Raw genomic sequence first — 12,612 nt, 5'->3', positions numbered from 1 at the left:
AAGGACAGAGAAGCTGGGGATGGGATAAGTGGTGGGAAGAGACAGAGAAAGAAATGAGGTGTCCATGTGCAAGGAAAGACAGATGGAGAGAGAGTGATAAGACACTTGCCGGGTCTCCTGGAGCCCCTTTTGCTCCTGGAGGTCCAGAAGGTCCTTGGATACCCTAGAAAAATTAAAAACACCAGGGTCAGCTCCTACCCAGCAGCAATCCTTCACATCTCATGGCAGAAATGTGCACCTCAAAAGTGCTGCAATGACAGGAGGGGAGAGGTGGCCCTGCAAGTGTGAGATAGGGTCCAGAATCTTCCACCTGGACCAGGACTCAAAATTAAGGACTTGAGGCTGTGAAAGGAAGCAGAAGGGATGGACACTTACTGGGAAGCCGCGTGCTCCAGTCTCCCCAGTGTCCCCCATCTTGCCCTGTGAACACACAGTTACAGCAGTTATCACCTGGGGATGTGCTGGCACACCTGAGGTGCTCTGAGGACATGTGGCTGTGCCCAGGGCTGGCAGCTGTGGCTCTGACACAGGACATACCTGCAGCCCATCTGGGCCCACCCTGCCTGGCTCCCCTGCTCGGCCCTGCAAAACAAAGAGACAAAAACAATCCAGCAGGAGCACGAGCTGTTGGTGATGCTATTCTGCCCCAGCCCATCTCCCCTAGCATTTTTATGCATCAAATTTCCCTTCCAGCTCCCTGCAGCTTTTGAGAAGCCAAATACCTGGGATAATGCCCCAAGGAACACCCAACCAGCTGGGAGTGTGGGCAAAGGCCCTGACACCAATGCTGGATAGATTTCAGTCTGGTTGTAAGAGACTCATCCCTGCAGGTTGATCCTCGTGGAGCAATTGAACATCCCTGTTCCTGGGGGAGGATGTGGCCTTGATCCTGCCCAGAGCATTCACAGCAGAGCTGGGAGCAGCCTTGGCACTCACCTTGGCACCTCGCGGCCCTGGCTCGCCCACAGGGCCATCAGGCCCTCTGGCACCCTAGGAGGAGGCAAAAGAGAGGCAGAAATAAGAACACAGAGGATATGGCTCACTGGAAAATCCAGCTGTCACTTTGGCTTTGGCCACCAGGACAGCCCATGAGATCAATCCTGGCTTAGCCAACTTGTACCTGCTTGGGTTGAACACAGCAGCTCAGAGCCCAGGACTAAAAGGATTCTTTCTGTGTTTTGTTGCCTCTTTCTGTGTTTTTGTTGCCTCACTGTTACCAGCATACAGCACTTTTTATTCCTGTTAAACCAACTACCAACCACTAACCCAAGCCAGAGGAGAAAAGCAGGCCAGGAACAATCTTATTTTCAGACAATGGTTACATCACAACAGTTTTGTAGTGCACAAACTTGCAGTTCCAGCATTATTGACAGCAAACCTTTTCCTTACTAGAAACCTTGCTTTTCCAACACCTTTGCCCTTAACCCTTGCCACACCACACTGTCACATGGTCCCAGTGGTGGTATAGAGGGGCACAACCCCCAGTACCTTCACATTGGGCCCCAAATTCCTCCCAAAGAGAAAGGTGTATTTGCTGGCAGCTGAAATCCAAGCCCTCAGCTACAGCTGAGTGATATTTGAAGATCTGGCTGCTGTTAAGGACCAGGCAGGTGCTCATGGATATGGAGGCGGGGAGGGTCTGGTGCCATGCCTGGGTGTGTGAGTGTGAGGTGGGCACAGGGGCCTCAGGAGGTGTGTGGGACACACACCCTGCAGCAAATGAGCAGGTGTGAGTAGCTAAAATTAAACAAACAATTCATGGTACAGCTTGGGCAATACTGAGGAAGGTGCATCCTTGTTCTTTTAGAGGGTTCCAAGTGAGGAGAGCCCTGGGAAAAGGGTAAGGATAGGATCAGAGAATCACAGAAAAATTGGTTTGGGTTGAAAGGGATTTTAAAAACCATCTATCTTTCAAGGGAAGCTGAACACACAACCCTCTGCACCATTTGAACCCCAGAGACGAGTGTGTAACACAGACAGAGAATAAAGAGCCACAGTGAAAGAAAATAAAAGAGTTAAAACAGGGTGTATGAAGAGACTCTATGAACAGACATCATGTTCATAATCAGTTCATGAGCTCAGTTAGGACTCTTAGGCACTACTGCAGTATAAATAATAAATATAAGCACAGAGCAGTGCTAGGACGTAGTGGTGAGAGGAATTCTGAGAGCTGGCCAATGCAGACAGGGAAAACAGGAGCCAATGTGCTTAATCGGGATGCAAAGGCAGTGCCAAAAGTAATAACAGGGCTAGGGAGCCAGTGTGTTAGAAAAGCAACTCCAGGATGACAGGCAAAGAGAGAGACTCACAAAGAAAAGCAGTGTACAGCAGAAATGTATAGGAACCCCAGCCAAATTATTACAGCAGACAAACATTGTCAATATAAAATAATGCAAAAACTCCTACTGAGCTTGGCAGAGCCCTGTGCTGCTCAGAGGAGCAGAGACTGAATAACCAAGAGCCTGCATTGCACTGCCAGTATGGCACAGCTCTGAAGAGTGCTCAGCCTGGCCTCCAGGACAGACAGACAGACAGGCAGACAGAGGGCTGTGCCCCAGATGGGACCCCCACAACCAAAGGGGTGTTTCACAGCTGGGGCTGTGCTGCACAAATGTCACAGCACCTCTCACCAGCCCAGCACCCCAAGTGCTGCGGCTGATGCTGGCCCCTAGATCAGAGAGCAGTAAAGACCAAAAGTTTTATTAATCCCTGTCCCTGTAAACCTCAAAGCACAATGACAAAGACCAGAAGGTCACTTAAAAGCTGGGTAAATGAGAGCTGGAGTCAGACAGCCCTGCTACTGTGGCGTGGTGGGAGAGCAGGGCCGGGAGGCAGCTTGGGGCTGCCTGGGGTGATGGGACAGCCAGCAAACACCCAGACCTGCACTGGGGAGGGAGGTGGCAGCATGGGTGTGGCGTTGGCACTCTGGGAAAGCACCCTCTACAAACAAATGCTCATCCTCCCTGGAAAACAAACTGTTCCCCTTTTCTTTGAGCAGCCACTTGGATATTTTGTGCATTTACATCTCTACTGTCTGAGAGGATGTGGTGAGCTGCTAGACAAGCAGGGGGAGGATGTGCAGAGGGCAAAGATTCCTTAGCTCAGGTCTGGAAGAGGGAACAGGAAGCAAGAGGGACATGGAAATTACAGTGATGACCCAGGTTAGAGTTGGGAAAGGAACTGGAATGAGTCTGGGCCCTCCAGCCCCATCTTCTGTAGCCTGTCCTGCCCTGTCCAGCCCTTTGCCAGTGCAGGGGCTGCTCTGAGCCTGGTGGGGTTTGTTGGGTGCCCTCAGTGGTGGCTGTGGCTCTCACCAGGGCTGGCTGGGGAGGTTTTTAGAGCATCCTCATCTCTTCCAGCAGAGCCCTGTCACAGCATGGCAGGATCTGCCAGGGCAATCTCCCTTCCCAGCAGTCACCTGCCTAATCCCACCACAGCACATCCCATTGGCATCTGACCTGAAGAAGGAGAAAGTGACACTCTATTCTCAAATGCATGTGGCAACTTCATCTTCCTCAGCCTCATGGGCTGAAATCTGGGATAAAGGCTTCCCCTAATCCACCCGGACAGGAAAAGCTACATTTAGTCAATTAGCTAAATTTTTAAAATTCTCTTTTACTGACAACACTGGTTAGAGATGAGAGAGTGAGGTCCTGGCAGCTGTCCAGGGTGCATCCCAAAGCCAAGAGCCTCAAGGCTCCTGAAAGGACCTCAAGGTGCCTTCCCCTGCAGGCCTGGCAGCTGGGCTGAGCACAGCCCCTGGGCTCCCCTGGGACCCTCAGTGCAGGCCAGGACAGCATTTCAGCATTTCCCTGTGCTGAGCCACACCAAGCAGCACTATCAGATACCCCAGGCTAAACAAGGGGCTCCCACAGTGGCTGGAGGTGACAGCTCACAAAGGCAGGCAGGGGAACCCAGCTCCAGGCTTTGGCCAGGAGAGGCAATAGGGATAGATCTGCTGCTGAAGCACACAGTGCTCCTGCAGAACTCAGCAAGGTGTTTCTGCAGAGCAGTGCTGCATTTCCTGCTGTTAAACCCCTACTCAGAGCTCAGACAGACAGTGAGCAGCCTCCCTGGAGCAGCATGAAGCTGCAGGCAGTAGCTCCTTTCCAGAAACCCAGAGCTCCTTCCTTACCCAGTTATCCAAATATTGATATTTTGCTATCACAGCCTGGCCAAACAAAAAAGCAAGCAGATGCCTTGAGTGAAGCCAAAGGGAGACATCCCTGGCCATGGATCTGGAAAAGAGCTTTTCCTCAAACACTTCTAAGGCTTTCTCAGTCAACCAGAAAGATCCCTGGAAGCAGAACAATAACCTCCACTTCTCCATGAACAACAACTCAGCTGGGCTTGGAAAGGCAAATATTTCCAGGTTTGCTTAGATAACACCACTTTACAAATGCCTGGCACTTATAAATTCCTGCAGTTGGTGATGCTGGAGATCACTGGGTCCATGTGGCAGCAAAGGGCCTGGAGTGCAGGTGTGCTCCCCTTATCTTGGATTTACAGGAGTGCATGAAGGAATGGCACAGTGGAAAAGAGAAATGTGTTTTGGGATTTGAAAGCTCCCCTGTATCACCTGAGCCAGAACCCAGCAGCGAGAGGATAAAATTCTAGAAATATTGGAAGGCATCTTGGTCAGGAGAACAGGGCAGGGAAAGGCACTTTACAGCAAGATTTCAGGTGCAGCTTTGGAATGTGGGTCAAAAATCAAGGCTCTGGTTGATATTCAGCCTTTCATGGAGACTCCCAGTCTTTTTGATGACATTATCCTTAGGAGACCACACGTTTTCCTGCTGTGAGGAGCTGATTAGCAGAAATGTGCTTTAGGATTTAAGTGACATAGGACAAGGGGCTTGCTGGACCAACTGCCTCCAAATTTAAACCTTGGTTTGGTTAAATAATTAGGTTTAAGCATAGCTTAATACATAGCTGTCACTAGCTGGATGTTAAGCACATGTCCAAGTGCTACACTGAGTACAGATGAAGGGAAATGAGCCTGGGCTCACATGTCCAAGTTTCTCCTTAGGGAAGACTAGAAAGGAAATAACATTTGAGGAAGATTGTTCAATATCAGTTTGGTGGAATAAACAAAGACTTGTGAAGGAACAATAGCTCTGTCAGGACTAAGAAGAAGGTTGCAATTTCTAAAAAGCTTTTCTTTCTACAATATACATATCTTGACACTGTGAAAGCTATCACAACATAAATGCAGACCCCAAAAAGTCTCCATTGTTCTTAACAATCAAAACCATATTTGCTATTTATGTTTCCTTCAAAAGCAGAATAACTTTAATGAAGCATCCACAAACAGAGCTCATGGAATCCACAAACATCTGGCAGGGGCTGCATTCATGTTTCCACTCAGAATTGAATTACATCCCTTCTGTGAGCTGGGATAGACAGAGGGTAATGGCTGAAATTACAGTTGGGGAATCATTTCCCCATCCTGAGTAAAGCAAGAGCCTGAATCACAGAACCAAGTAAGCAAACATAGGATGCTGTGTGCCTGGAATATCTTCTGACAGTAGGAAGAGAAGGAAAATGTGAATGAGAGAGATTTGAACCAGAAATCCTCCAGGCAGGAGATCTGCTGGTTCTTACAGTACTGACTTTCCTGCATCAGATCCACTGAAATCTGTAAAATTTTACAGCAAAGCCCAGGTTTGTCCTTCCTGCTGGGGATCTCAGAAAGTGCATCTCTCTGCCTCACAAATTCTGCATGGATGAAATCACTGCAGTGCTTAAACACCACCAGATCTCCACCAGAGCCCAGCCCAGCAAGGGGAGCTGAGAGCAGGAGCACCAGCAGCAGATCCAGAGGCTCACTCCTTGCTGGTCGAGCTTCAGGCAGAGTTTTACCCAGTACTGGTGTCCTTAGGGCAAGACGGACTCCTTAATTCTCCCTTTTCCCCAGGAACTTCCTCCTTCCTGCCTCAATGCTCTGCACATCCTGAGGTGATTTTTGCAGGCACTGCAGCCTGTCAGGTACAGCCACTGCTGCATTCCTGGTTTGCAGGGCTGGGATGCACTCTGAGGTCTGGCTCCCTCTGTGGAGGCATCTCCAGAGGGAGGGAGTGGCACAGGACCTGCTGGGTGAACATCTGGAGAGGAAATGTAAGGCCAGGCCATGCAGCTGAAGGTCTGTGCTGCAGGATGTGCCATTCTGAGCATGGACAGTGCTGGTGGCAGCTGATGGTCCACAGGATTTCTCTGGAGGGTTTGACACCAGGCAACCTCCTGTCCTGGGAGCTGAATCTAGCTGTCCTTGTGGGCTGGGGACTGGAGGCCAGCATGGATGTCAGAAGCTGAAGAAGGTTTATGTGAGGGAACCTTGGACAACCCCAGAACCAGACACTGCAGTGCCTGTGCCTGCTGGAAGGAAAAGGACAGGGATGGGGATGGGGATAGATCCCTGGCTGGCAGCTGGGAGGAGGCAGTTCCTGGACTCCTTCTCTGTCACTGCAAATATTTAAGGCACTGGCAAAAGCACCTGATCCCCTGGGAGGACCCACCTCTCCAGAACCCTCACATCAGAAGGTGTTTCCTGCTCAGCCCTGGGCTGCAGTTTTACTTTGGGATATTTTCCACCATCCATTCAGAGCCTGCCATGAAGCAACATCTCCAGTTTCTCATCCAACCTGATCATGGATGTCCCAGAGAGCCCATTCAATCCTGCTGGGCAGCACAGGGGAACCACACTCCCTTTGCAAGTGACCTGGGGAGGGAACTCCATGGGCCTTCCCACCAATGGGAGCTTTCTCTTAAAAGATGAACCCTGATAAACATCTGCCAAACTTGGATGTTACTGGTGTCCTTCTAGATGTGATTTTAAAGTTCAGAGCAGTTCCAGGGTACATAACTCTGTGGTTACAAAGCTTCCTAGTTGGTTATTCCGTTTTCTTTTGCTGGTCCCAGCTATTTGAAGAAAACATTCATTCTGGCATGGGGAAACACAAAATTGTTGGCTGTCCTGAATCCCCCCAAGCAGAAGTTGCAGGAGGAGCAGAGAGTGGGAGTAGGTAAATGTATAGTTTACTCCAGTGTGTGCCTTTGAAAATGAAACAAGGAAACAGATCCTTGGGGGGAGAAATGCAAAATATGTTGTTGTTGGGGCCTTCAGCACATGCTTCATGTGTGCTGGCTATTAATACTTTGTAAAGCAGCTGGACAAGGAAAAACAACCCAAAGCAGGGATGCTGCTGCAATAAATATCCAACTGGAGAAGAAAGACTGAAGAGCTCAGTGGGACGGGGGCTGGATGTCACAGGCAGGAAAACAAGCAGCTTTGGCAGGTCTGGAGGTCACTGTCCTGTCAGCTGTCACCCAGACAGAGCAGGGAGAGCCACACAGGAACTGATTGTGGGTGTCTGAGCTCTTTACGGAGGGAAATGGGAACTCACAGCCCTGCCAGGGGTGCCAGGGAGGCTGGGGCTGGGTGAACAGTCACCTGTGCTCACAGGGTGGTACTGTTGGGGTGTACGCATCAAATCAGGGCTGGAAAAGTCCTTAGAAAGGCACAGGACACGTTTATAATTTGATCTACTGACAATGCAAGGCACACCTTCCTCACATGCCTGTGGAGCCCTGCTGGAGGTGTCAGTCCTGCAGGACTGCAGGGGAACACATGGGTAGAACAGCCCAGCTCTATTTCTGTCAGCCTTGCCTCTCAATTCTATGTCATGACATAACATTTCCTCCTTCATCTGCCTCTGGTTATATCACAACACTTCATATCTCAGCTACTTTTTCTCCCACAGCAACAAAGGCACCTTTTCTGCTTTTCTACCTGCACCCTTTCCCACAATTTCAGACAACTAAATAGTCATCATCCTCACCAGAAGCATCCATAAACTGTGTTTTGATATGGCATGTAGCTGGAAAAGACAGTCTGGACCATTTCCATGATAACCTCCACTCTGGGCACCCCTCTGCCCTTACACATCCTTTGCACCCACTTCCCTGGTAAGATTTGTTCAAGGACCTTTATGAGCAGCAGAAATGTGTCTGTGGAGGTGCTGCCCAACTTTTGCTCATCTTCACACCCCCAGATTAAATCAGATTTAGCAGATTATTTTTACAATGTGTGGAAGAGGAGAGTGATGAAAGCTCAGCACTTACCCTGCGACCTTTCATCCCTCGGAGCCCTGGTGCACCCCGGGCTCCTGCTGGACCCTGCAAGGGGAAAAGGACAAAATGAGGAAGGCAGCAGCTTTGGTAGGACCCTACATCCCTATGTGATCTTCAGGGGCCTCAGAGGCAGACCCTTGACCAGCAGATTGGTTCATTAAGCACTTGCTAAAAACATCACCGTTTTCACTTGCCTATAAATGGCTTTTTTTTGTCTTTGGATTGTGAACATTTAGGCCAAAGATCCTGGCTGAGGTTTGTATGTTTAATGACCTGCAGGCTGTTATCTGTGTCAGTGGTGTGATGTGAAGAGACGTTGAACATCCAGAATCCTCTCTGAATCTATTAAAAGCAGCTGTTTCTCAGCATCTGTTCAAAAATAATAATAATAACCAGGATCTGGTTTTTAGATGTCCAAATACTAAATCAGACACCTCATCTTGGGTATCCAAGTTTGATCTTTTCAGCCAAATACTGACTTTAAGTAACTGTTGCCCTGTTAATGCTGCATAAATATTGATACTGGCAGATAGATCCTAATTTAATGTGACTGTTGGTGCTGTGGATAATCTTGTTCTTACAATTACAAAAAGATTTCAGGTTTTCTTTTAATCTGGATTTGTACACACATGATTCATTAATGTGCATACAGAAAATGCAGAAAGCCAGGTTTTTTCCCTGCTAGAATATTTATCAGAGTAAAAAAACCAAAAAAGGGTATATTTATTTAACAGTACTTAATTTTTTATCACAGCTTTTAAACCTGATATTAAAGTTAGTGCCTTTCTGCTGTCAGAAACAAAAACCTCAAAATGACACATTCACTCCTTGCTCTCAAACATTCCACATCAAATTTGGCTTTTACATGTTAATAGCTTTTACCAACTGTCAGTCCTGCAAACTCCACCACAGATCAGAACAGAACTGGACTGTGATCTTCCTGCTGTTCCTACAACTGCCATTTATGAGGATTCTGCTTTTGTGCATGGTGTGTAAGTTCAGGATATAAATGCTGAGCTGTTCTCACTGAGGATGGAAAAGGCAGCTGAGTGTAACTGTGTTTGTGATCACAGAACATCTCAGTTTGGTAGTGAGGACAGTGGTGACTGGCACAGGCAGTGCATGTGTCAGAGGCCTGTTTTATAGAGATTTTTATGATAACCATGTGCTGAAATGAAATCCTTAGCTGGTATTTGGAATCTCCTCTGGAAGTCTCAGCCTATCCCAAACAGCTTATGAAAGTACAGGGACAGAAACATTCATTGTGATGGCAATAGCTAGATACCCTGCTGGAATTCCAATGAACTGTTTAGGATGAGATAAGTGACCTTAAATATTCCTATATATACACATTATTTCCAAAACTGTATATAAACAGAAAAGATGCACCATAATGGTGAGTAAGAAGAGGAAAAAGGAATTCACAAACCTCAGGAAGCTGAAACCAAGGGCAAAGTTTCCTACCATTGACTTTGCTCCCCATTTCCAGTCATTTGTTGAATTAATCAGCCATCACTGCTAAGGCTCATTCAAAGATTTTAACAGTTTAGGACAAACAAGAACTGCATGCCTCAGGTCTGGCTTGAAAGGCAAGTAAGGAATGTTTGGTGGAAAAACAGCTGGAGTTAATGAGTGGGGATTTGATATTAGGAGATTATTTGATTTACTGGCTCTGTGGGGAAGTTTGGCTTATTGAATTATGACTTTTTAAAATGCATTTGTGGAGCAAACATTTTGCTTGGACGAAATTGTTATTTGCCTGCAGGAGAAGAGGGAACTGAAGGAAGCAGAAGGACCAGGGGATGGCCTCAGCTCCCAGAGCTTTGCTGAGAGGTTTTGGTATCTCCACCTGCATCTGATGCCTCAGCTCTTTCTATTGTTATGCCCCAGTGGAGACAGACAAAATTTGGCTTCACTTGAAGGTACATTTAGTGGTGCATGGGATGGTGCTCAGGGCAGAAACAGCCCTGGCCATGGGTGCTCACAGGCCTGGAGCAGGAGGGAGCCCAATGAATGCTCCAGCTGTCCCCAAATAATGTGGCAGCTAATGATAGGAATTGTTAAAAATGAGACATCTACAGATATGCAGCTGTCTCTAGGCTTCTGCCAACAGCAAGTGCTGCCATGAGGGGTCACAGAGCAGCTCAGAGCTGGGGGCTGTGGGTGGCATTGTGCTGCTTTTATTGCAAGGACCTGGTGGTGCCACACTGCTGCTCTCCAGGCAGAGATGGGCCACCCTGAGGTGCTGCTTGAGCTCAGATTTTCCCTTTTCCTCACCTGCACTCACTTGTGACTGCACAGTCAGTGCCAGCTGCCTGCAGCCACTGCATCCAGAGCATCCTGGAGCTCCTGGCAGTGGCACAGCTGACCCTTTTGGAGGCCACACCTTTGGCACTTCTGGGCATTTCACTGCTGTGATCCTCCTCCCTGTTACCAGCACTGTGGGAATTCACACACTGAGCAAAATCCATTCCCTGCACCCACCCAGGGCTGCCTTTTTGTTGGCTCCAGCAGCTCTTGTGCTGCTGGGAGAGCCTGAACTACATCTAAGGAACATCTGTGGGAAACTGGAGCCAGGCTGGAATCTGCCTCCACGGCCATTGCACGCTCCAGCCACAGCTGCAGTGTGCCAGATGAGCCTGGCCAGATGGAGGGGCTGTCTGGGGGAGCTGCTCTGCTGCTCCTCTCATGCCAGCAGGGCTTTGACCAGGCAGGATGGTCACGCTGCATGCCGTGGTCACTGTGATAAATCACCATGATAAATCACTGTGATACATCACTAGATCACATAGCACCACACTGCTAGCCATTCCCAGCACAGAACACCTTGAACTAGGGAGCTTGTGTCCTGCCAAAAGATTGAGGCTGGATTGTGATTTTTGCATCCCTCCTTAGGAATACAAAATTTTGAAGTAAGCACTGTGGTTTTTTTGTGTCTCTTTCCATGTCCCATCCCTCTCCCCATATCTCTGGTTTGTATCAAACTCAAATAAACTGGAATACAGTTGCTTGGCTTAGCCCATGCATGCCCAGGATGTGGTGTTACAAGGCCTTTACTTACTGTTGGTCCAGGGATCCCAGGAAATCCCACTCCTCCTGGCATCCCAGGGTGCCCCTGAAAGGGAAGGCAAAAGAACATGCCTGCTGTGAATGTCCACAATCTGCACAGACTTTCTTCCTCCCAGTGGGAAGACAGGAAAAATGGCATTGTTGGCTGCTGGCAAGGTCAGGCAGAGCTGATATTTGTCAGGGTGAAATTGCTCAGGGGCAGAAGGAAATGGCCAGGCTGTCACTAGCCCAGCTCCAACCCAGCCAGTGATATCAGCAGCAAGATTTTCTGAACAGCCCAGAAGAGAATGGGCTGAATTAATACAAAAATATATCTTTGGGTCTTGTACTGTAGTAGACAGGAAACAAGTGTCAGAGAAGACAAGATCCAGCTGAGGCCCCCACTGTGAAATTCCTAAATGTAGCTCTCTTAAAGGCAGAGCACAGCAAGGCACAGTGACTGTGCTGCCCAAGCATTTCCAGCTGCCCTGGTCAGTTTGGACAGATCCTTGTTGGGGGGCACTGTCTGTTCTAGAGCCAGGATGGTTGGGAACAGGCAGCCCTTCAGCTCCTGGTTGTCCCCATTTGACACTGCAGGTCCTCAGCTGATGGAGCCACAGAACACACCTCAAACTGCTGGGAAAACTGCTGGACTCAGCTGCTGGGGAGAGGCTGCACTCAATATTCACTCACTCAAATGCCCATTCCTATCCCCACAGACAGGGGAGGAAATTGCAGCTGTTGTCATAAAACTCAGAGACAGGAGAAGCTGCACCCTTGGCTAGGACAGACAGAGAGGGGGCAGCAAGAGTGAGAGGATGCAGACTTACTCCTTACCATCGACCCCTTGACTCCTGGAGGGCCTGGGGGTCCCACTGGGCCACGGTCACCCTAGGAGAGAGACACAGGGAGAGTGATCTAGAGCAATGAAACAACTAAAAAAATCCACAAATTCATATCTATGCAATCGGCTTTCTACCAGAAACGGTTCCCGTATTGCTCTCTTTCCATCCATCTCATCAGAGGAATGGGAGAATAAGGATTAACTAATTCTCCACATTCCAAGAGAGGGGACTTTACTGTTGCCATCAAAATCACCAAGGTATGAAGGAAACAGGCAGATCACCTTCAATTCCAAACCCAAGGAAATCTCCAGCCCTGCCCATCCAAGGACATGTCTGTTTTGCAGTACCACAATCCCTACATGTGCTGGCATTTTCAGAGCCAGGGGTTTGAAGTCTGTTGTCACAAGGCCCTGCTGAGAGCAGGGAATCCAGCTGGAAAAAAACCAGAGATGCTGCCTGGTGCTTGCAGAGGAGACTGTGGGTGTTTGGGATAACTCCCTGTCCTGTGGCTCTTACTGAGACCACAGTGCCAGCAGCAATGACCTGGAGGTCTGATTTATGAGGGGCTCGGAGCTGGATGACTCCCCAG

General features: G+C 48.7%; 1 protein-coding gene across 4 annotated transcripts in view; it reads right to left on the bottom strand.

Moving 5' to 3' along the window:
* LOC131091757 (collagen alpha-1(XXVII) chain-like) overlaps nt 1-12,612 on the bottom strand; it is a 145,106-nt gene that overhangs the window by 45,105 nt on the left and 87,389 nt on the right. For all 4 annotated transcript variants that reach the window (XM_058037984.1, XM_058037985.1, XM_058037986.1 and 1 more), the window contains 7 exons: nt 12,016-12,069; nt 11,192-11,245; nt 8,122-8,175; nt 937-990; nt 538-582; nt 376-420; nt 110-163 (listed from right to left, as the gene is read on the bottom strand). In XM_058037984.1, coding sequence (XP_057893967.1) covers nt 110-163; nt 376-420; nt 538-582; nt 937-990; nt 8,122-8,175; nt 11,192-11,245; nt 12,016-12,069 — 360 coding nt within the window. The remainder of the gene's footprint in view (nt 1-109; nt 164-375; nt 421-537; nt 583-936; nt 991-8,121; nt 8,176-11,191; nt 11,246-12,015; nt 12,070-12,612) is intronic.

This window comes from Melospiza georgiana, chromosome 20 (genome assembly GCF_028018845.1).
Source record: "Melospiza georgiana isolate bMelGeo1 chromosome 20, bMelGeo1.pri, whole genome shotgun sequence".
In the NCBI taxonomy this organism is placed as follows: Eukaryota; Metazoa; Chordata; class Aves; order Passeriformes; family Passerellidae; genus Melospiza; species Melospiza georgiana.
Note: the sequence above shows the minus strand (reverse complement) of the source record. Positions and strands in the feature narration are given on the sequence as shown.